This window comes from Cyrtonyx montezumae, unplaced genomic scaffold, assembly GCF_038088225.1.
Source record: "Cyrtonyx montezumae isolate F1298 unplaced genomic scaffold, pur_monq_1.0 scaffold_11, whole genome shotgun sequence".
Lineage (NCBI taxonomy): Eukaryota > Metazoa > Chordata > Aves > Galliformes > Odontophoridae > Cyrtonyx > Cyrtonyx montezumae.
In genome coordinates this window covers 2,637,516-2,658,671 of record NW_027071837.1, presented here as the reverse complement: position 1 = coordinate 2,658,671, position 21,156 = coordinate 2,637,516, and the positions used below count along the sequence as shown (strand labels likewise).

Sequence of the window (21,156 nt, the reverse complement as noted above, 5' to 3'; positions counted from 1 at the left end):
ACGTGGTAGAGTGGGCACAGTGGTGATGGGTTGACAGCCTTGATGATCCTCGTGGTCTCTTCCAACCCTAACGGTTGTTTTACCCCATTGCCACCACTAACCTGTTCCTACTGAAGTATATTATACAAAGCAGACCTTCCAGTATTCAATACAAAGTTTCGTGGAAGCCACGGGCTTCACAAAAATAGAAAGCAATTACATAGGGTTTTAACATTACTGCATTGCATTACTCCCAAGGGAACTGAAGAATTTAAATGGTTTTAGTCTCTCTCTCTTATCTAGGAAATGAAGTATTTCTTAGCCCGAAATAGCTTATCAGTAAGTGTAAAGCTATGTATCTCCTTTTTGCTAATTTATTTCATTCGAATTTACGTAGAGAAATGATTCAGAGACGTTCATATCATCTTGAGAGTCACACGATCAGCCCTGTTCAAAATCTCCACCGTGCCCGAGAAGTACAGAACGTTCTGCTGAACCCACACAATGCTCAGAGATTATCACCACGTCCATAGAACAGACCACACTCATGCAACCCAGGTTCCTGGCTGCAGGAATAGCTGATCTCAATGGCAGTAATGCCCACACTTCTGATTTCATCACCAGCAGAGTGGAATCGAATGTTTCTCTGATGTATTGAACTCCTGGACACTGGGTTACATCAGAGCTTAAGCTTTTAGTTTGTGTTTTTCTAGAGAAAGCTATTTAAATCCCTTAACAAGCATGTGTCTGAACACAGCCCAACACAAGGACGTAGACTCCACACAAAGAAACTCTAGATGCAGCCACAGATACTCTGAGCAGACTGTATTTTTGAACACAGTGAGCCCCCAAGTGTCCCAACAGATGCTCAGCAGAGAATAGGCCCTTGGGTAATATGATCACTAAGTGAGTGGAAGGTAAAAGAAATGACCAAGAAAGAGAGGAGTGACACAGCATTTGTGAGACCACTGCTTGAACATCTGCACCTAGAAGATGATATCTTGCTATAGAGCCACACTACAGAAAGGGTTGCCTTGTATCTGTGCCACAGCACACAACCAAGTCATAGAATCATTGAGGTTGTAAAGACCATTAAGATCACCAAGTCCAACCCCAACCCTCCCCCATCATGCTCACTAACCATGTTCCTCAGTGGCACATCTCCACTGTTCCTGAACACCTCCAGTGATGGTGATTCCACCTGTATCACCACTCTTTCTGAAAGGAAATGCTTCTTCCCCCCAAAAAGTTTAGACTATATCATACCCTGGGAACCTGAACTGACACTGGTGCTAATGAAAGGACACAGATTTGTCCAGATAAGGTATTTTCAGGTAATTTATCACTCTGTCATGCCTTGCATTATGGTCAGTATTTTTCCTCATATCCTCAATACTGAGTTACTTATAGGGAAGAAAAGAAAACCAACTCACGAAACAGAGCATATAACGAGGCCAAAGAGAGACCTGTAATTTCAAAAGCAGCACTGACTTTGCCTCCTGTTTGTTTACAGGATGGGAACAGAACACAGCCATCACTTTGGCCTTTGCTCAGTGTGGTGACATGCTAACAGCACTCCAGTTCCAATAGAAAATTCAGCATGCCCTTAAGTGCTTTGATGGATTTAGGAATATCAAAGTTGTTCAGTGAATCAGCTCTGCTTCTTACTGTGCAGCACACCTTCCTCAACCTCAAGACAGCTATTAGGGACAGTGGGTTAATTATGTGGCTGAGCTGCTTGCCAGTGTGAGTCACATTCTTCCTGCCTGATGAGGTTAAAAGCCAGCACGAGCAGTCTTTGCTAAAGTGTGCTCAGTAAAACTGACAAAGGCAAGAAAGCACTTCAAGCAGAAGAGATAAGCTGTATTTTGGTCATGCACACAGATGTCTATTTTCAATTCCAAAATATCTCAGGAGGGCCTGCAAAATGCATTCCCTTTTTTAACTTCCTCTGAGCCCATTGCCATGTCTGATTCTTCACAACTGTACAGATGGAAACGGCAGTGTGGGAGTGCTCCAAAGAAGCAACTGCAAAATACAATTTCTAGGGTTGTCTAGAAAGCCCCAAAACTCTGCTCCAAATCCGTGAGTGCCACCTACTGTCCTCGTGCTACTGACTGCCTTTTCAACTACCACACCAAGGCTGCTTCTGAACAAGAGCAGATACACCTTTCACTATCGGACAGGTACCAATTTGGAGTTCACCCCCCCTTCAGAACTATTGCTGCAGGAACCTGAATGGTGATAGAATACCATCTTTGGTGGCTTTCACACTGAAATAATTTGCTAGCTCAGTGTTTTTTTGTTCTATGCACTTATTCCAGCCCCAGAAGCGTTACCATGGCAGAGCAGAGGAGCAGTTTAATTTGGACACAGCTTATTGTTAGCTTCCCAGGCAGGATGCTTGAGCTCTGCAACAACAGGAGGGAATGAAGGAACCTCCCTTGGCAGGGCAGGCTGAAGTAGCCCAAAGAAACTAGGCATCCAGACTTGGAGCTGTATAACCTGGACACCTCAGTGCCACCACAAATTTGGTGCTTTCCCATTTTGTGAGAGCATAGAAGCACTGGAGGCTCCTTTTACAGGCTTGGAAAATCATTTTCCACAGCAGGACTGGGTCTGGAAGCAATATTAGCAGTGTGGTGCCTGCTGGAAAGCACATTTATCTGTCAGCAGCACAGCAGCTTTCCTAGACAGCCCAGACACCTGTAGGACATGGACATGCAAGAGGAGATCCCCTGGTGAGATCTGCTCCACTTCTGTGACCACAAGAAAGTACCAACTTTAAAAGCTCTCATCTAATCAAGCCTCCCTGCATTAAGCTACGGACAGAACCACACTCTGCGGATGTCCCGACATTAAATCTCAGAGGGAAGACAGCTTTCAGACTTCATAATGGCACTGTTTCTTCCTTTCTCATCTTCACAAGTGTGCAGGCTGACTCCTCAGCCCAGGAGCAGGCTATTGGCAACAGGGTGAACTTCTACCCTCTCTCTTAGGGTTTCTGACTCAGCACGAGCTGGAGCCAGCCCTTCAGTCCAAGCAGTCACCCAATCTTTGGGTGTGCCAGCCTAACACCACACCACAGGACACTAAGGACTGGTGTTATTGTAAATATTGTGTATTCAACTTGTTACTAACTAAAGCTGCTCTCTACTAACAGACTCTACCATCAAAGTCTTGAAGCTTAGATTTAAGCTTAGGTGCTTTCATACTAAAGCATTTACATCCTTCAAAATGCCAGATTGTTGTCGATCTGCTGCATGAGGACCCCAAAGAGGGAAGTCAGCACTGCCTTCCTTACATCTGCAAAGATTCAGAAACACATGCACATCCGTGTCCACATCCTGTAGTGCAGGTGGCATCTCTCAGCCAAGAAGAAAACAAATGGGCAGCAATTTTAGATATAAATTTACATATATATGGGATATAAGGAAAGAGTTGCTTACATTAAGGGTGGTGAGGCACTGGCACAAGTTGCCCAGAAAGATGACGGATGCCCTATCCCTGGAGACACCCAAGGTCAGAGGATGAGGATCTGAGCACCTGATGGAGCTGTGGGTGATGATTCTATGATCAATTAATCCCGACTTTATGACTTATCCCTCCCTGAGACATAACACAGGTACATCATTTTGATTCCTGAGGAAGATCGAAGATGGCAATACTGCAGGAGGTGATCTTGTTTCACATAACAATATCTCAGCATGTTAGAACATATTCCACACAGCTACTATCAGAGATAAGGTAAAACTTAACATATGACCACAATTTGGGTACAGCTGCAGTCCTTTGTTTTTCAGTTTTGCAGAGATTGTAAGGCCCATTCTAAGTTCTATTAACATGAAGTTGAAGTTTAATTTAATATGGGTAAATGAGGAGTGGGCGTACTGATGTATTAGAAACAATGCTATTAGCCTGAAAATTATAGTGGCCTCATGAGGTAGAAAAGGAAACTAAAGAAATGATATTTAGTTGAGTTCTATCATTGTTGGTTTTTTTTTTAATAGACTTGTTTTTGCTTTGTAATCAAGTGCAACATTATTCTATTATCATGGTTATACTGCTATTACAATGAACTTGCAGTTGATTACAAATCAAAGCCAGTGATAACTATGATAATAAAATAACGTGTTAACATAATAATCTAGCAAAATGAAATAAAGTAAGTGTTGCCATAGATATAGCAGAAGTAAGTGAATAATATAGGTACCCTAGTAGTTATTCCCAAGATACTTAACACAGTTTGGGCTAGAAAACACTTCAGAAAGAATCTATATGGAAAGAAGATAAAGATGGAATGGGTATATTTAAAAAGCTTCATCTCAGAATCTGTTCTTCCCATGTTTGTGCTTTTCAACACCAACTTGCCACGTTACGTGCAACAAATAGTCCTGCTCTGCTTTGTGTGTCTTGGATGGAGACAGCTGGTTAGATTTTAAAGCATACCCCACAGCTTTCCTCTTCTGCTGTGTTGATAAGCAATCTCTCTTGGCATTCATTTTCGACCAGTTGATCAAAAGGGACAAACAAAAGGTTAACATTTTTAAGTCAAATTCCGAATTTTCCCTAACGAATTCAAAATTTATGCAGAGGAAAGAGAAGTAGTCACCTTTCAGAACAAGCATGAGGACACAGCTCTGCTGCCTCTTAAAGCCAGTCATCAATATTCATAGGTGTCAGATCTGCATTTACAGTTTTCCGCATCCCAGTGGGTGCCAAATAGGTATGGTAAAAGCCTGTCAAACAATTTCCATATCTCAGCAACACCAAGACCTTTTCCCACAGCTGTTGCGTCTGATTGTGGATGGAAGTAGACTTCTATAAAAACAAACATAACACCCAAAATTTACTTAAAATAAACACGTCACTAAAGATTGTACATCAGAAGGTGGAAATGCATTGGTTAGGGTATCGACTGGTCTATCCTGATATCTCCAGCACAGTCAGAGAAGAGTCTGCTGCCAGCATGTCAACAGAAATAGAAATTAAACCACCCAAGAAATGATAGAGAATCAGCAGAATCCTACCAACAGAATTGTCTTGCTCACAAAATACTGTGTCTAGGAGTTAATGGAAGAACTTGGTATTTATTATGCATTACGAGTTGAATTTTGTAGTTCAGAACCTTTTTCACCTAGGAATGGAAGTGGCATCTTAGAGGGGAGATTCACCCACTAAACACAGTGTCATTACTGAATTGCTCAGAACTCCAGCAAAAAATGGTGAAGGTTTCCAAGCACCAGCACTGTTCATCTTAGAGATGGCTCCAGGTGACCTCACTGCGGCCTTCCAGTACTTAAAGGGAGCTAATAAGCAGAAGGGAAAACAACTGTTTAGATGAGTAGAGAGGGATTAAAACCATTCCTGCTTTTTCTAACTAAAAGATGGGAGCTAAAGGTTAGAAGTTGGGGAACTTTTTCACAGAGAGGGCAGTGTGGCCCTGCACTGCTGCCCAGAGTTGTGGGTCTCCCACCCCTGGAGGTGCCCAAAGCCATGGACTGGTGGGGGGCAGCCTGCCAGGGGGTATGGAACTGGATGACCTTTGAGGTTTCTTCCAACCTAAGCCATTCTATGATCCTATGATATGATTATTAAAAAATGAAAACACAGAAGAGGCTGGAAAAAAGTGGAATGTACGTTTGAAACTAATAATGAAACCAAAGCGTTGATAAAGCACGTCTTGGTAATCAAAGCCTAGGCTCCATGACAGGTTCATGCACAAATTCCCCTCATCTCATTAGCATCTTTAACGACAATTTTGGCAGAAAAGAGAGAGAGGATTACATTTTGTTTCTCTTGTGAGTTGCCCATTCAGAAAAGGATTGTACTGCGTCAATCAGGCTGTGTGCAAATTAGTGCAAGGCAGAGAAATTGGCATGTGGCCCTTCTTCCATCAATGTAATTTCCATTTAATTACTGCACAAGCAGATGAATCACATCAGAGCCTCTTCCCCAGCATGTGCTGATAAAACATGAAGTGGGAACTCAATGCTACTGTTACCATTATGTCTCAGACAAGTGAACTACCCTGCAAGGGTATTTGTGCATATTTTAATGACTATTTGGGAACCGTTAGAGTCAGAATTTCAAGGAATACACCGTGTGAATTAGAGAGAGACTTAAAAATCATTTTTTGCTGTGATGAATTTAATGATATCAATGCAGCAGACAGATGCAAAAAGAAGTGAAAGAATAAACTGAGTTAATTCTGAGTTAATTGATACAACCTTGGAAAGATTCATAATAAAAAAAATGTATGACATTGGTATATTTATGTTACAAGATATCTAAGTGCTGCTCAGAGGTTTCACCTTGTTTCTCTCACGATTCCTTTCCACGTTTTGTACAGCAGCTGTCTATATATAACTGCCTATATACATAGGGACCTAAACAATGGCAGTGATTTTTTCTGCACTTTACAAGCTCAGAAGATTTGTTTGCCCGTTTCATCCACTTCCTCTGAAAATGTTTCATTGGGGCCTTGGCATACCACCATCACTGACGTGGAGCCATAAGGCAAAAAAAAAAAATTGATAGCATTACATCTTCCACATAACGAGCATTAAGGACAGCACATACTGCAGGGAAACCGTACTGACTTTCACAAAACCCTGTCCATAACACAGCACAGGGGAAGTAAGAAATAGGATAGGATGTACCCCAAAAACACCAAAACGGTGGTGGGAAGCACCTATCTACACACAGCAACAGTCCTCCCCAGTGAAAGCAGGGCATAATTCCCACACAGAACGAAGGTGAGACAGTTTTATCAGCTATGCATTAAATCAGGACCAAGTACAGAAACGCAGCTGACCCACCACGGAGATGTTCCTCCTTGCCCTTACAGCTCTCCAATATCTGCAGCTGCAGCACAGGAAGATGAGCCATATGTTAATCTTCACAACAGACGGCAAGCAGGACCATTCCTGGAAATTGTAACTGCTTGTTGGCAAGTGCAATCGCACACAGCTAACTTGCTCCTCATCCCAATGTCATTCTGCTGGGCTGAGCGAGAAGAGAGAGCAAGAGATAAAATGTCCTAAATATTTAGAGTGTGAAGTGTTGCTGGAGGGGAAGCAAGAGCCCTTATGGTAACAGAAAATGAGAGAGATGGCAGGAACTGGTGTGGAGTATTCCTGATGAAACTGCTGAGGCGCACCAGCCAGCCTAGCGTGGTCATCTCTGTGATGTAAATGCCAGCTCACCCATCCGCTGCATGTAAATGCAGGATGTTGCATTTCCCATATCTCTAAATTAACTTAGCATTTGGGTAAGAATCAGCAAGAGTGACTACCCTTTCCTCCTTGCTATTCCACGGAATTCATCCTCTCTCTAAATCCCTCTGTTTGCAGAAATCAATGGAAGCAAATGTCAGTCGGCAGGCAGCTCCCTCGTTTGCTGAGCAGCTGCTGCTGGAGCAGCAGGCTTTGTGCTGGGGTTGGAAAGGCGGGGCACACATTAACTGAGCCGCCCTCCAGATGGCCAACAGATTGGGAAAACGAGGGAGGCCTGAGCTGCAGCTGAGGTCTGCAAAGGGCCACCAAGGTTGGGGCGAGCCATCGTAGCTGGGGAAGTCTTTGCAAGAAGTTACGTCAGGTACAGATACACAGAGATAAGATAGATGCGGTGCCGTGTGCCAGAATGAACTCAGCCTTTGCAAAACGCCTGCTATTCTCATTAAATCATTTCCCTTCGCCTTGAGATGTTTCAACACACCCAAGGGTGGCTGTGCCTCGCCCAGGAGCCGTGCTGCTCTCCCTCCCAGATGAGGCTCCATCTGCCCGTGGGAAACACATCAGCTGTCTTCCTTCCACTCGTGAGCCTGGCAAACCTGGCACCTTTAGAAAGCAGTACGTTTTATCTCCAGAGCTGTTTATTGTCACAGGGTCTTTCTGCTCCTACATCACAATCCTGCTTTCCCTCACTGTCTTGTATTAATTCCTGGTTTGCTGCAAAACACGTAACTTTCTATTTCTTTTCAACTCAACTCATAAAAGTTAATTACAACGAGGCGGCGCGCTTACAGAGCTACTACTGGAGCTAACAGGCTACTGTCATAAAAAGTAAACAAAAATTCATGCATTTTAAAGCACATTTAGCTTCACTGATTTAGAAGCAAATTGGGCATGAGACGATTGCACTGACAGCATTAAAACTGCTGCTGTATTTAAAATGACATCAGTTCTCCTGTAAAACAAAGACGAAACTATGCACGCTCTGGGTTTTGGGGCTCCTCTCACCTCACCAAGCCCTTAAAGTCCCTCAGGTTTTAAAGTCTTTCACATTTTTCAAACATTTTGTAGCAAAAGGATAAAATTAAAAATAGAATTCGATCGAAATCCTTATTTGTGTTAAAAAACAGAACTTCAAGGTTCACTATTCAGAAACATTCTAATTAGCCATACTTGAACACACAGGATTTCTTGTGGATGGGCAACTCTAAAATTTCACAGGGTAGACAAGACCTGCCTGTCAAATGTAGAGTCTAAAATACAAAAAATAGCTCCCTGGTTGGATACAACTTGTGTGCTGTGGGTTGAATAGAAAACCGTAAGGCCATAATTCAGTTAGTGCAAGTAGGAGTTGCTCCATCCTGATCAGAGAGAATAGGTTTACCTTTTCCATTCATTTTCAGGAATCTGGGGAGAGGCTGAAGCTGGACTCCGTTGTCTACATTTGGACTGCCAAGGAAACACCTTCCCTGAGATGCCTGCATGACATTTACTCGGTTAGTTGTTACCTAGGACTGCTGCCAGGTGATGTTTTGGGGTAACACGAAGCGATGCAGAAAAACTACCTCCATTTAGCAAGTGCTTACTCGAGCAGGTAATGGCCATCTCTCATTAGCAAATTGCTTTCTGGCTTTGTTTTAGACCACAGCCCTTAATTGGTTTAGAGACGATGGGCCTTTGTGCCTCCTTCTTGCACCCTGATGTAGCTGTGAGGGAGGAAATACTAATAACAGATTTCCCTGGGTAAAATTGTGAAGGAGAGGCAGCCCAGGTTGTCTCCTTTGGAAGGAAAGTTGCAAGGCTCATTTACTCCTCCTTACAAAGTACAGAGGGACGTCAGAGGCACTGCTTTTTTCGCACTACAGCATTAGGATTTTCTATTTAAAAGCTTCTGCTTTCAGGAAAGCTGAGGTTCACAAAGATATGATTTTTGATTTGGTAATGAAGTGCTCAGAGATTTGTCATGACTTTCTGTTGCTACACAATTCCACACACAATTCCAGACTTCAGCAGCCCTACAGTAGGCAGACCTGAAAGCAGTCTCTGGAAAATAGGACATATGACTGCAATAGCTCTGCCTTACCAGCACCTGGCAGTAACAGGACACTGAGTCAGAAAGTCTTTCTAACTCCTTGTTCCTGTGAGTTGAGAAAACTCTCCTTGGAGTCTACAATTTCATTCCAGGACACTGAGTGTGCTAGGTTGTTCTGCTGGCTCAAATGCCAGCTCGTTGCTCTTTACCTACATGCATCATAAACTTTTAATGAGAGAGTGAGTCACCCATGCTTTGTGTGCATTGTAATGTTAGAGATTTCCTTGTACTCGGAGGAGACCACAGAAACCTCAGGGACACTTTTACATGAAGGATGCTGCAGTAGTTGTGCCAAGAGCTACAGCTGTCACCAGGCAGGAGGAGTGTAAAGAGGGCTGAGGAGTCAGAGAAATACTCTGGCAAAAGCCCCAGCCCATCTGAACAAGCTGCCAATGTTCTCCCTGACCTTACTGTGGTCAGGATCTGGTGCATTCTGTGAGAAGCCATTCCCACCCGTAAGCACAGGGAAAATCACAGTGTCAGCCACCTGCAGGCTGCTGTCACCCATCACAACAAAGGAGGCAGCGAAGTCACATGTAGTCAACAAGATCTAGGGTGTCCTTTAGCATTCTCGTTTCACTTTTCTATGTTTAGGGGGGAAAAGGAAGGAGAAAGGGGGAGAAAAGGTCTTCTCTTTTCTACTTCCCAGCTCTCCTTTGATCTCAGATACATGGATTCATGCTTCCATGCAGCATTTTCCAGATGAACGCAACCAGTTTTGTTCAGACCTTTCTGCAGGAGGCACCATCCTTCATAGAGCCTGCCAAAGCCACAGGGCAAGTGATCAGAGTGTGCAGCATCCCTCAGAGCCTGTGGAAATCAGGCACAGAACGCAGCCATTGCTTAACAGCAAGAGGTGAGGAGAAGCAAAAGAGCATGTTTACAAATGGGAAGAAAATATTATTCTCTGGTGTTGTCTCCTAAAGCTGGCATGTGGGCAGGATCTTCTTGTCAATGGAAACGAGCATGGGGAGGATAATAATAAATATCACTGCCTACACAGAGAAGAAGGATGAAGGCAACGCTGAGCGATATAGAGGCAGCATGGAGAGGAGAAATAATAAGAAAGAGGTGAGCGGTAAAAAATTTACTGGTGATCATTCAGCCTCTGTATCTGACAGCAGAAATTGGTCTTTGGAGCCCCACAAACTGCTGCTCCACAACGTGGATTATAGGCGAGCTCAGATTAGTAATAAGGACCTGGCACAAAACTGCCAGGCTGTACACGTAGCAGGTGAGAGAAGTGAAATTCAAGCTCTGTCTGAAAGCTGGCATCGATTGACAGCTGAGCACAGAGATCTGCTTCTGGTCCCTCAGCTTTGGCCATTTCACACGGAAGTTTCTCAGCATTTTCACAGGGCATTTTCACTCAGCATCAAAATAAACTGAAGAAGTTCTGAGGGTTTTTGCAAGAATAGAGTTATGTTAAGAAATAAATGTCTTCCGGACTGAAATTCTGATTTAAAGCTTGAAATACAGCTGATGGGCCCACTGAGAAAGACCTCTAAGATGAAGTCCAGCCATCAACCCATCACCATCACCACAACGGGTCCCTGCGGAGCACCCAGAATGGGACACAAACTCCCAGACACTACAAAAATAGTTCACCAGCAATGAAGATAATCCTGTCCCTCTTCCAGCTTTCCACAGGAGAAATGCAGGAGAAATGGATACGCTTATGCAGAGTTCTCAGTTTCAGTGACACACAGTATTTCAATTTAAAAAGTGTACTCATACAGAAGCATTTTGGAGCAACTCTAACTGCCATGACACCATCACGTCCAGAGCTCACAGGACTCCCAGATACTGGGTTTGGTAGGTGGATGGCAAAGACATTTGGCACAATAGAGGTGAGACTTCATGGGCTACAGCACAGCAGGAAGAGGACAGGCAACACTGCAGATGGAAGCATTCTCTTCCAGAGCACGTAATGAATAACAGCATGCATTTTCTAGCAGAACATGCACAGAAGTGCACCTCGTGCCATGTAACCTTCATTCCTGCAACTGGAGTTAATGAAGCTTTGCTGAGAGGGGAGGAGGGACACTTCTGCGTTCGTTACACTGGTTATTAAAACCCAGTTCACTTGTCCTACCTTGGGAAACAGATGGCAGCTCAGGCAAGGTGGATATCAGAATATCATGGGGATGGGTGACAGCAGTGGCTGGCTGCACTTTGGCATTGTTGTCCCACAGTGCTTATCGTGGCTTTGGCCTCTACACATTGCACATAGCAGAGAGCACAGCCTGGCTGAGGTATTGGGGGGGAAGACTTGAGTCATTCTTCCAGACAAACACAGCGGGAATTGAGACACAAGGAGCAGCCCGGATCCATCACAGGTCTCATCCAGAACAGGGCCAAGGAACCCACCAACGGGCCTTGCCCACACCTTTCTTGTGGGGCACAGGATCTCTGAGAGTGCCATTGAGACTGGGGTATGCTAGCAGCAAGCTCTGCCAGCTCCACTCCCTCCTCTTATTCCAAAATGTCTCTGTGTCTGTCACAGTCCGCTTGCCATGATAATACTGCTTCTCATTGCAAATTTAGCAGCTGCTGTTGCTCTGCATGCTCACAGTTCAGCTAAGGAAGGGACAGATTCATCCCAAGGGAGAGAAAAGAGCTTCCACACCAAAGATTTAGAGTGGGTCCCACGAATTTATTTAGGAAGAATTTACAACGCAAGCTGAGGTTTTACTAAAATCTGAATTTTTATGGGGCTGCTTCCTATTATATTAAAAGCGACAGGCTTTCTAAATCTGCCTGCGAAGCTGCAGCCCGCACATAAAAACAGCTCAGTTGCCACTAAAGGACATTACCATCTGCCCAAAGAACTGATAGCAGGTCAGACTTTGAACACTGTTATAATTTTCTCTACTGGAAGAAAGATATATCCTGCAGACGTTGCTTCGAAATGATACAAGACTGCTTCCCCGGGGAGCTGGGGATGCTCTGTAGCACTATTTGCTCTCCCCAGCCTTCGGCTGAGATTCTATTCACAAGTCCAGTCCAATCCAAAGTAATGCTTTAACATCAGTTCCTCTTCATTCCTGGTCCACCCAATGTTTTCAATTCATTAGTTGAACAAACAAACAAAAAATAGCCCAACGGAATGGATGCAGCCCATACTGGTGCCATTCTACAGATAACAGATTTGTTTTCTCATCTCTCATTACAAAAAGAATACAAAAGTCTTGTGGCTTTCAGCCAACATATCAATATCAAGATGTCAAAGTAATGGGAAATAATAACAAAAGACTAGACTCAGTTAAATGAATAAAAGCATTAAAAAAGGCAGAAAGAAGTCTACAAAAAAACAAACAAACAAAACTTTAGATGCACCTTGCTCAGATGATGGCACTTCCCCTGCTAGCCAGGCTTCCAGTATTCATTGTGCTAAGTACAAAATAAAAATTTTAAGAAAAACTACAAAGAAGATAAAAAGGCAAAAAAAAGGCATGGACAATCTCTGATGAGATGAGAAATGGAATTAAGAAGAAATCTACATGAATGGAGCAAGGCCAGCACTCAGTATAATGATTAAAAGATAAAGGCTCCTTCTGGAAATGTTTTTGGGACAGACTGATGCTAATGCAAATGACCAAATTCAATCACTGCTGAGGAAGGACACGTAGCATCACTCCCTCCTCCTGCCAGCTATCATTATCCTCTGCAGCCCTGAGCTCATGTGCTGGTTTCAGCTCTCCAGATTCGACTCTCACTTAAGCAGTAACTTACTCAGCAACACCTTGTCCTTGCCATGCCCCATCAGCTCTCCCTGCAAGCTGTTTGCTGCTCGTACAGAGCAACACTGCAGAAAAGCAAAGCAGGGTCAGGTGAAAGGAGATGGCAGAGGTGGCTGCTGGACAGACAGCCCTTCCTGCTCCCCACACCCTTCTTCCTGCACCCTTCCCTCTACAGAAGGCTGCTGCAAGTGCTCAGCACATCTCTGTTGCTGCAAAATAATGATGATAATTAGCTATAATAACAATAATCTGGATGTAAAGCTGCCCAGCGCTTGGCGCTAATGGATGCTGCTACTAATAGCAGCTTTGCTGGAAGCTGTGTTGGGCTTCACACTGTTTTTTGAATCTCAGGCAAAAGCCTGGACACGTGGAGTCCAAGACATGTGCTCATGGATGCTAGTGGCCCACACCAGCAACTCATTAACAGTTGTTAACACATTGTTCTGGAGTCGTTAGGGCAAAGAAAGCTTCAGTACCTTCTGGAATTTTTGCTAGGAAGAGCTGATGAGATTTGTTTAAGACTGATGGTGTGCAGAAGGCATGAAGGGGATGAGTGGATGGTTGGACTAGATGATCTTAGTGGTCTTTTCCAACCTTAATGATTTGATTATTCTAATGAAGGAATACAAGAGAAAACTCTTCTAAGGGCTTTTTCTTGCCCATAGATACTATATACAATGCAAAGCTACCATTGCTTTCCCCTAAATCACCCTCAGGAATAAATCTCAGTACATTGTCAGAAGATCCATTATGTGCAGAACAGCTGATGCCCTCTAGGTCACACCCATATCTTTAGTTACGACCGAAGTTTCTCCATCTAAACACAGTTTTAATTTTTCATTTACTCTCCCTGATGCATGCTTATCAATTAGCTAATTAATTTGTTTAATTCTTTAAGAATTACATGCTGTGGAAGATGTACTAGGTTGTCAAAAGCAACTCATCTATTAGCACAAGACATTCAAGAAAGACTAATTGACACATACATCAGAGCACTGACTAAATGGTGAAGAACTCAGTATAATGCCTCCTGCCATTACTTCCTTTGTACTCAGGTTCTGGAATTAATTGGCAACTTGATTTTTCCTTCTTAAACAAATGAAAAATAAAACCAAAAAACAACACAACAAGACCAAATGCACACACAGAAAAAGGAAGCATTTGTGGAGAGAGAGCATCCATTGGATTTTCTGGTTATGGTCCAAATGAAATCTGCTTAATCAAATCTCATTAAATGAAAATTAAGAAAATGAACCTACTCTGCAAAGTAGAATTTATCACTGCATCGCAGAGAGGTGACGTAGAAACTCACTCATCTATTTTTAATTGTTGTTTTTAAGGTTCCCTTCTGATTACACAAATTATGAGTAACTTCTGCAACTCTGGAAGGAGTCTCATACATTTGTCTGCACGGCAGCTTTCAAATATCCTATTGCCATAGTGGTTGTCATATGTTACAAAGTATGTAGGTTAAAATATACAGAATAAAAATGACCACACATTCTCAACTACATCTCCAGTCCACATCTTTGGCCATTAACCCTGGAGATTCTCAGATGAAGTGTGAATATTCTCCCTTAATCACCGGCATTGGATTGTGTACTACCATGGCAAACAATGCAAAACTTATTAAAGTGTTTTTAAAAACTTTTCTTGACTTCTAGGGCTTGGAGAAATGAAAAAGATAAATTCCAATGTTCTCCTGGCCACAGCGGTGCCTGAAGTGCTTGTATGCTGCTGGAAGAGTGATTTTCCAAAAGGTCTTCTGCTAAAAGAAAAAGGAATAACTATAGTTCCTCTTCAAATCAATGATATTTACTTGCCTTTAAATACGTAGTATACTTTACACCTTTAAATGACCTTAAGGAATAATTTCGAGGAACAACAGAAAATCCATTTCCATTATTTTCCAAAGACTCAGAAAGTGTATATGTTGAGGATCACTGCCATAAATTCACCTTTTAGAGTCACTCAGAATTTATGCAAGTGTAGGTCAGTCAAATAATTCTGTATTTATATGCTCCCTGTCAAGCTCAGGAGAACCATAGCAAAATGCTAAAAATAAAATGCCTGTGCTGTAATTTGCAGAAGATTTAGAGATGGAACTATTCTGATAGCCCAAAATAAAAGGCTTTATGCATAAGAACTCAATCCTTAGGTCTGTATCTAAATCACATATTGATTTAACTCTCTGTAGACAGGTTATATAAGCTTTGGAATTATGTATCCTTGATCAATGTGTTATCGAAATGAATCTCTGCCTGATTTAATCATTTGAGCAAGTGAAGAAGTCACATAAATATCTCTACATTTTGCTTTATAGGACAGTTAACCAATTTCTAATCAAATCAGTAAGTAAACAGCATTATTTGTTTCCAACAAATATCAATATTAAAATAGTTTTCAAAGAAAGTCTCAAAACAGACATCAAAAATGATAAAACACTATATATGAAAAGCACACCCATTACGTTGATGTGTGTATACGAACACGATGATCAGAGATACAGAAGCAAACACAATATCCCTTTGTAATATCCAGTGATGGAGAGTCCGGGCACTGAAATCGGTTCAAAGTCTCAGACAGATGAGGGCGTTGGATGTGATGGGTGTTTCACTCCTCTGAAGTGCTAACCATGGTCCTACACTGCATCGCTACTCCCTCACAGTGCGGGACAAATGTCCCACTGCAGAGCAAATGCACCCACCCCAGAACAGGAGGGAAGAGTCACACAGCAATAATGAAGGCTTGGACCTACACATGCAGATCTCACAGTGTTTTAATAAACACAGGCAGTTGCTCTCAGGTTAGAAATAGGGAAACTGAGGCACAGATAAACAAAATGATTCCCTGAAGGGCACAAGGCAAGCCGAACAAATGCCAAGAACACTCAGAAGGGTGCCCAAACTACCACATGCAAAACTCCTTTCTAAGCTAGCACTCAAATCCCACTGGTGTCAGTGGGATTCAAGCTCAAGGACCAACTGAACTCACTTAGAGCTGGCTCAGCTCCAACCACACCACCCTTCTATTCCCAAAGTTCTGATTTCCTCATTAATTTGGGGTCAGTTCCACCAAGAAAATAATAAAAAAACAAAAAACTCAGTGCTGCAGCTTTTCAGGGCAATAAAAACCAACACTGACACTGTACATGGGTCACTCTTGGCAGCAAGGACACAAGCAGGGGGTGCCAATAAGGAGGGAAGCCACTTACCATACAGCACTGCAATGAGCGACACGGGCATGACCAGGATACCCACCAGCATGTCTGCCACCGCCAAGGACATCAGGAAGAAGTTTGTGGCGTTCTGCAACTTCTTCTCCAGGGACACAGCCATAATTACCAGTATGTTGCCCCCAATGGTAAGCAGGATGACGACCAAGATCAAGAGGGCTGGCCAGTTCTTCTCTCTAATCGACATCCGAGAGATTTCACCCTTCTCAGAGGCATTAAGAGGATCGGATGTGGGTAAACTCTGATTCAGAGTCAAATTGGTGCTTAAGGACCAAGCCATCAGACCACCGTGCAAACTAAAATCCAGTGTAACAGACACTGTTGTCAAGCTGAGTAATATTCCAGTGCTACTTAAAGTGCTCATCGTCTGGGACGGCTTTTTCTGTCTCTTAAGTGTGCCGCAGAGGTGATCCCTTTTCCAAATTGTGGGTCCAAAGCAGATGTTGAACTTCACAAAACCTGAGCCAGGAAATCATTTGATCTGCCATGGTGAATCAGACCTTACAGAAGTCAGCACGGAGCTCCTCTGGTTCCCTTGGGAGCAGTGGAAGGTGACCACTGGCCAACAGCCTTGAGGGACAGTAGACTTTGCAATCTCCAGCTGAATCCCAGGTCCACCATTCTGAAAAGGAAAGAAAAATTGCATTCTTAACTGAAATCACAGTGCACAAAACATCTTTTTTTTTTTTCTTTAGCCTCATGCAAGTGACATTCTTATTCTCTCCCTGCTGGCTAGGATGTTCTCCAGACTGCACGTAATTTATCTTATGGATACAGACTATGTCTATAATCATGGGGGAGAGAGGGAGAGAATCACATCAGTGTGCTCTGGCTGGTGAGAAGCTGATTATCACTAATTAAATGTTTTGTGAAATCTGCAAAGGCAAATACGAAGAAGAAAATATGTTTCGGTTGATAGCCACTTCACAGATACTCTGCTGCTGTGTAAAATAGTAATTGCATGAAATTCCAACCAATCCCGACAATACAGTCACAGCACAGGGTAAACCACCTCCTCAAGTTGGGAGTGGTTGGATATATTTTGCATATTTTGAGAAAAAACATAGGTTTGTAAAGCACTCAGGTATTAGTGATGAACTTTCCCGTAGAATTAAGACCACACTTTGTCTTGTTTGGAAACAAATGGTATAGAAAACCCAATATACACCTCCAACCTCTCCAAACAAACAGAAAACCTAAAGGGGCTGTGTTCTCAGCTCTGGCTAAATCACATCCTCAGGAACACGATAATTTTGTCTGCTAATACTGTTCAACAGATGTAAACAGCAGCATTTCATTTCTAGCACATCAGAATCCAGGATCCCAACAACTTGGTGATGTACAGAACAGGACCAAAAGCAAATGTCCTCCTCGTGGAAGAAGGCTGCGAGGTAGAATAAATCAAATAGCATGAAATATCCCCCTTTACTTCTTGCATAATCCACAGAAAAAGAGCTCTGTCATTACTAAATAAATATATAAAAGCCAGATTTTAGTCCTTGAATACATCGTGTTAGAGACGGGTGAGACAGCAATTTGGGATCAAAAGCTAAGTGTAATGTATGGGATTACATGAGATTTTATGTAAAATAAGAAGTGCTCAGTCCTATAATAAAATGTTTAACATTCATGGAGGTTTTGGAAACTTACTAATGGGTCTCATGCAGAAAAACATTTCTTAAATGAGCAGTGTGTACAATGAACCCAGATTTGCTTCTGCATTATAGTTAATTACTCCCCAAGGGTCTCTAAACCTCATATTTAGGAAGAAGTTTTTGCACTGTGTGCACAGAAAATAATTTTGCAGCTGCACATGCGGATGAATTAACAAGTAATCATTGGGCCATTTATTTTTCCAGCGTCTCCAGTCTAAAACAAATCTCCAGACAGTTTCAAAATAACTTGGGTATATTTTTTTCAGAACAAAATACCCTTTCTTCCAAATCACTTTGCCACAGTGAGGGGGCACAGACCAGCTCTGAAGCACCTGAGCTTTACTGTGCAGCACAGCCCCAGTGGGAACTCCCACTGTCCAGAAACTCCTTCTCTTTGGCTCTCTGACTCTTGGGCACTCCTGATTATGTCACACTAATGGTTTGGCAGGTCAAGTGGAATGATTACACCCGAACTCGAGGAAATGGTTTCCACACAAAGTTAGTTCTGCACATCTGGTGCACGCAACTCATTTCTGAAATTCAGAAAGCATTTCTGAGAACAAACACATTTCCCAATAATCCTCATCCCCATACTCCCGACAGCAGTTAAAAATGCATGTGTTCCACACGGGAGAGTAGGATTATGATATGGCGTTCAGAAATGAGACACTGAGAGTTAGGACTGTGAGAGCAGAAATGAATCTCAGAATGCAAAGTTCATCTTTTCTATTAATCAGAATAGGGACTTCTTTTAAAAGTCAGCCCATTCACCTGTCTGCTATTCAGAGTGACTCAAATAGAACCATTCCCATTCATGTGCCAATACAGAACAAGCAAAAGAAATCATGAAGGCACCTGAAAAAAGACATTTTCCCATGTGCACTTAAAAGATCTGAAGTGCAATCCCAGGAATAACTGTACACGTAGAAGTGAGGTACAGAAAAGAAGCAGTGACACTGACAGGAGCTCTTCCTTACCCTGCAGCCCCCAACCTCTGGGTGACATGGATGGAAGATGTTGACCTTGCACAGGTTTTACTGGCTACAGAATTGCTGCTATTCATCCCAGAACAATATCAGGCTCTCTAGTAGCCAGAATTACCGAAGAGATCAGGATAATGAGAGTGTTCAGAAGCGGTACAGGTTTTATCCAAGACTACAATGGTAAAAATAAGTAATGATTTAGAGAAAAAAAACGGAAAAAAAAAGCATCCTTAATTCAACAGAGGAAGTATTTTGCCTGTATTCATTCTAACACATGAAAATGTGACAACAGCAATGCTGAAGACAGAGCTCCACCTTCAGAATTATCAACCTTATTGCTCCATTAATACATTTAATTTTACTTTTTACATGGATTCTGACTGGAAGTCATTAGCTTTCTTTTTCATAGCATCATGGTCTCCATAAGTTACATTTTTATGACTAATTCCATCAGCTACAGTCTTCTAGGCACATTACTGTACCAGAAAAATAATTCACATTTTATTCATGAATTCTGTATATGTTTAAGGAATATCTCCATAATTTTACAATAAAATCTGTGCCTACCACACATTTTTCCCACCAGCTAACTTGAAAGCACATATGCTAAATTTTGTGATCATTCATCAGTTTCAATTCAATCTACTAATAACAGCCCTTAAGATGATAATTTAAACATTGGCCAGAGCTGAATTCCTCATCTTTGACAGAGGTGAGAAGTAATTTGGACTTCTCCTTACTGCCTTTTAAGTCCATATTAGTTATAAGCCAAAGCTAGAAAACAGTTCTCGTTTCCCTCCTATCAAACCCACATGCATTATTTAGAGCAGGAGTGGGTCCACCAACACTTCCAGATACTCCAGAATGAGAAATCAAAGGGAAACCAAAGCTCTGGCAGCTAGTAAGTCTGTACTGGTGGGGCACTGGGGGGGTTCACACACCTTTGAGAGGGTGCACCGCTATTACTCCATTGCTAAAAGGAAAAACAGAAAACAAAAGAACAACTTCCTTGGAAAGAAAGCAATTTTTTTTTTCCTTTGAATTAAATGCATTCATCTTCAGCTATTTTACCCTTCAACATTCAGAACAATTTCTTTTTTTTTTTCTTTTTTTCTTTTTGCTACAGGAAAACAGCTGCCTGCTGAGAAACTTGAAGTGTTCAGCAACCCCCCAGCCAGGATCCGTCCTCTCCCAGCCAGACCACAGAGCTGCTGAGCTCCCATAAATCCTTTCTGCTCCAACTCTCTGGGACTCAAAGCTTGAACATTATCAGTATGCAGTTAAAACTCGGTAAGAAATCAGGGATGGTCATTTAGCTAAAAAAAAAAAAGAACCAGCAGTCTTACACAGAGTCACAAAGGAGAAAATGCCAATGCAGGTTGCTCCAGAAGTAATGCCTCCTTGTTTTTTTTTTTTTTTCCATGGAAACTACAATACATACAAAGAGCACAATAACAGAGAACCATAGAGCACATTCTCAGCTGCAAAATGCTATTTTTCAATGCTGTCATCACTGTGAGCTGTGAATTGTTCCCAGCTCATAAAAATCTGCACCAGCAGAGACGCCCCACTGTTGCCACTGCTGAAATGCACCACCTCCACTGGCTGGGCTCCATAAACATTCTGCAAGTGTAGATGAATATCAAAAGGTGTAATTTTTTTGTTCATGGAGGAATTTAATTCCACCCATGTCAGACACTAATTTGTCAGACTGCCCCTCTGCTGCCATCTGTCACACAGCAACAAAATGTAATGGAATATTGGTGGGAAGGTTCCACCTCTGCTGCCATCCCACCAACATCTGCCTCTGATAATTGTGGGCTGACGTCATAAAATAGGAGGCGTTACTTTCGGAGCGCTCCTCCTACATTCATTCCTAGAGTATTGTGGTAAAAAAAAAAAGCAACAACACATTAGTACCTGACGACCCAAAGTGATGACTTTCAGTGATTCCCTCCTCACAAGGACAATCGACATTGTCCAGTGCCTCAAAAGCACAAAGGACACATGTGAATAAACCAGATTTTTCCCTCCTCCTTTCAGTGCTGTAGAATTCACTGAGCCTCATCCGTGTTTCATTGGGAGGGAGGTCAACGTCCACAAATTGTTAAAGATCAAACATATTTTTAAGCCAAACTTTTTCTTTTTTCCTTTTTTCTGTGTGTGTGTGTGTTCGTCCTTGGCGCTGACGGTAGATCTCCATAAAGGTAAAAATAAATCTGAAGTTGATCACA

At 42.4% G+C, this 21,156-nt stretch overlaps 1 protein-coding gene across 2 annotated transcripts in view; it reads right to left on the bottom strand.

Moving 5' to 3' along the window:
• Positions 1–16,760, bottom strand: part of HTR2C (5-hydroxytryptamine receptor 2C) — a 32,289-nt gene extending 15,529 nt beyond the window's left edge. For both annotated transcript variants that reach the window (XM_065729763.1, XM_065729764.1), the window contains exon 1: positions 16,264–16,760. In XM_065729763.1, coding sequence (XP_065585835.1) covers positions 16,264–16,648 — 385 coding nt within the window. In that variant the 5' untranslated portion in view covers positions 16,649–16,760. The remainder of the gene's footprint in view (positions 1–16,263) is intronic.
• Between the last annotated feature and the right edge of the window lie 4,396 nt (positions 16,761–21,156).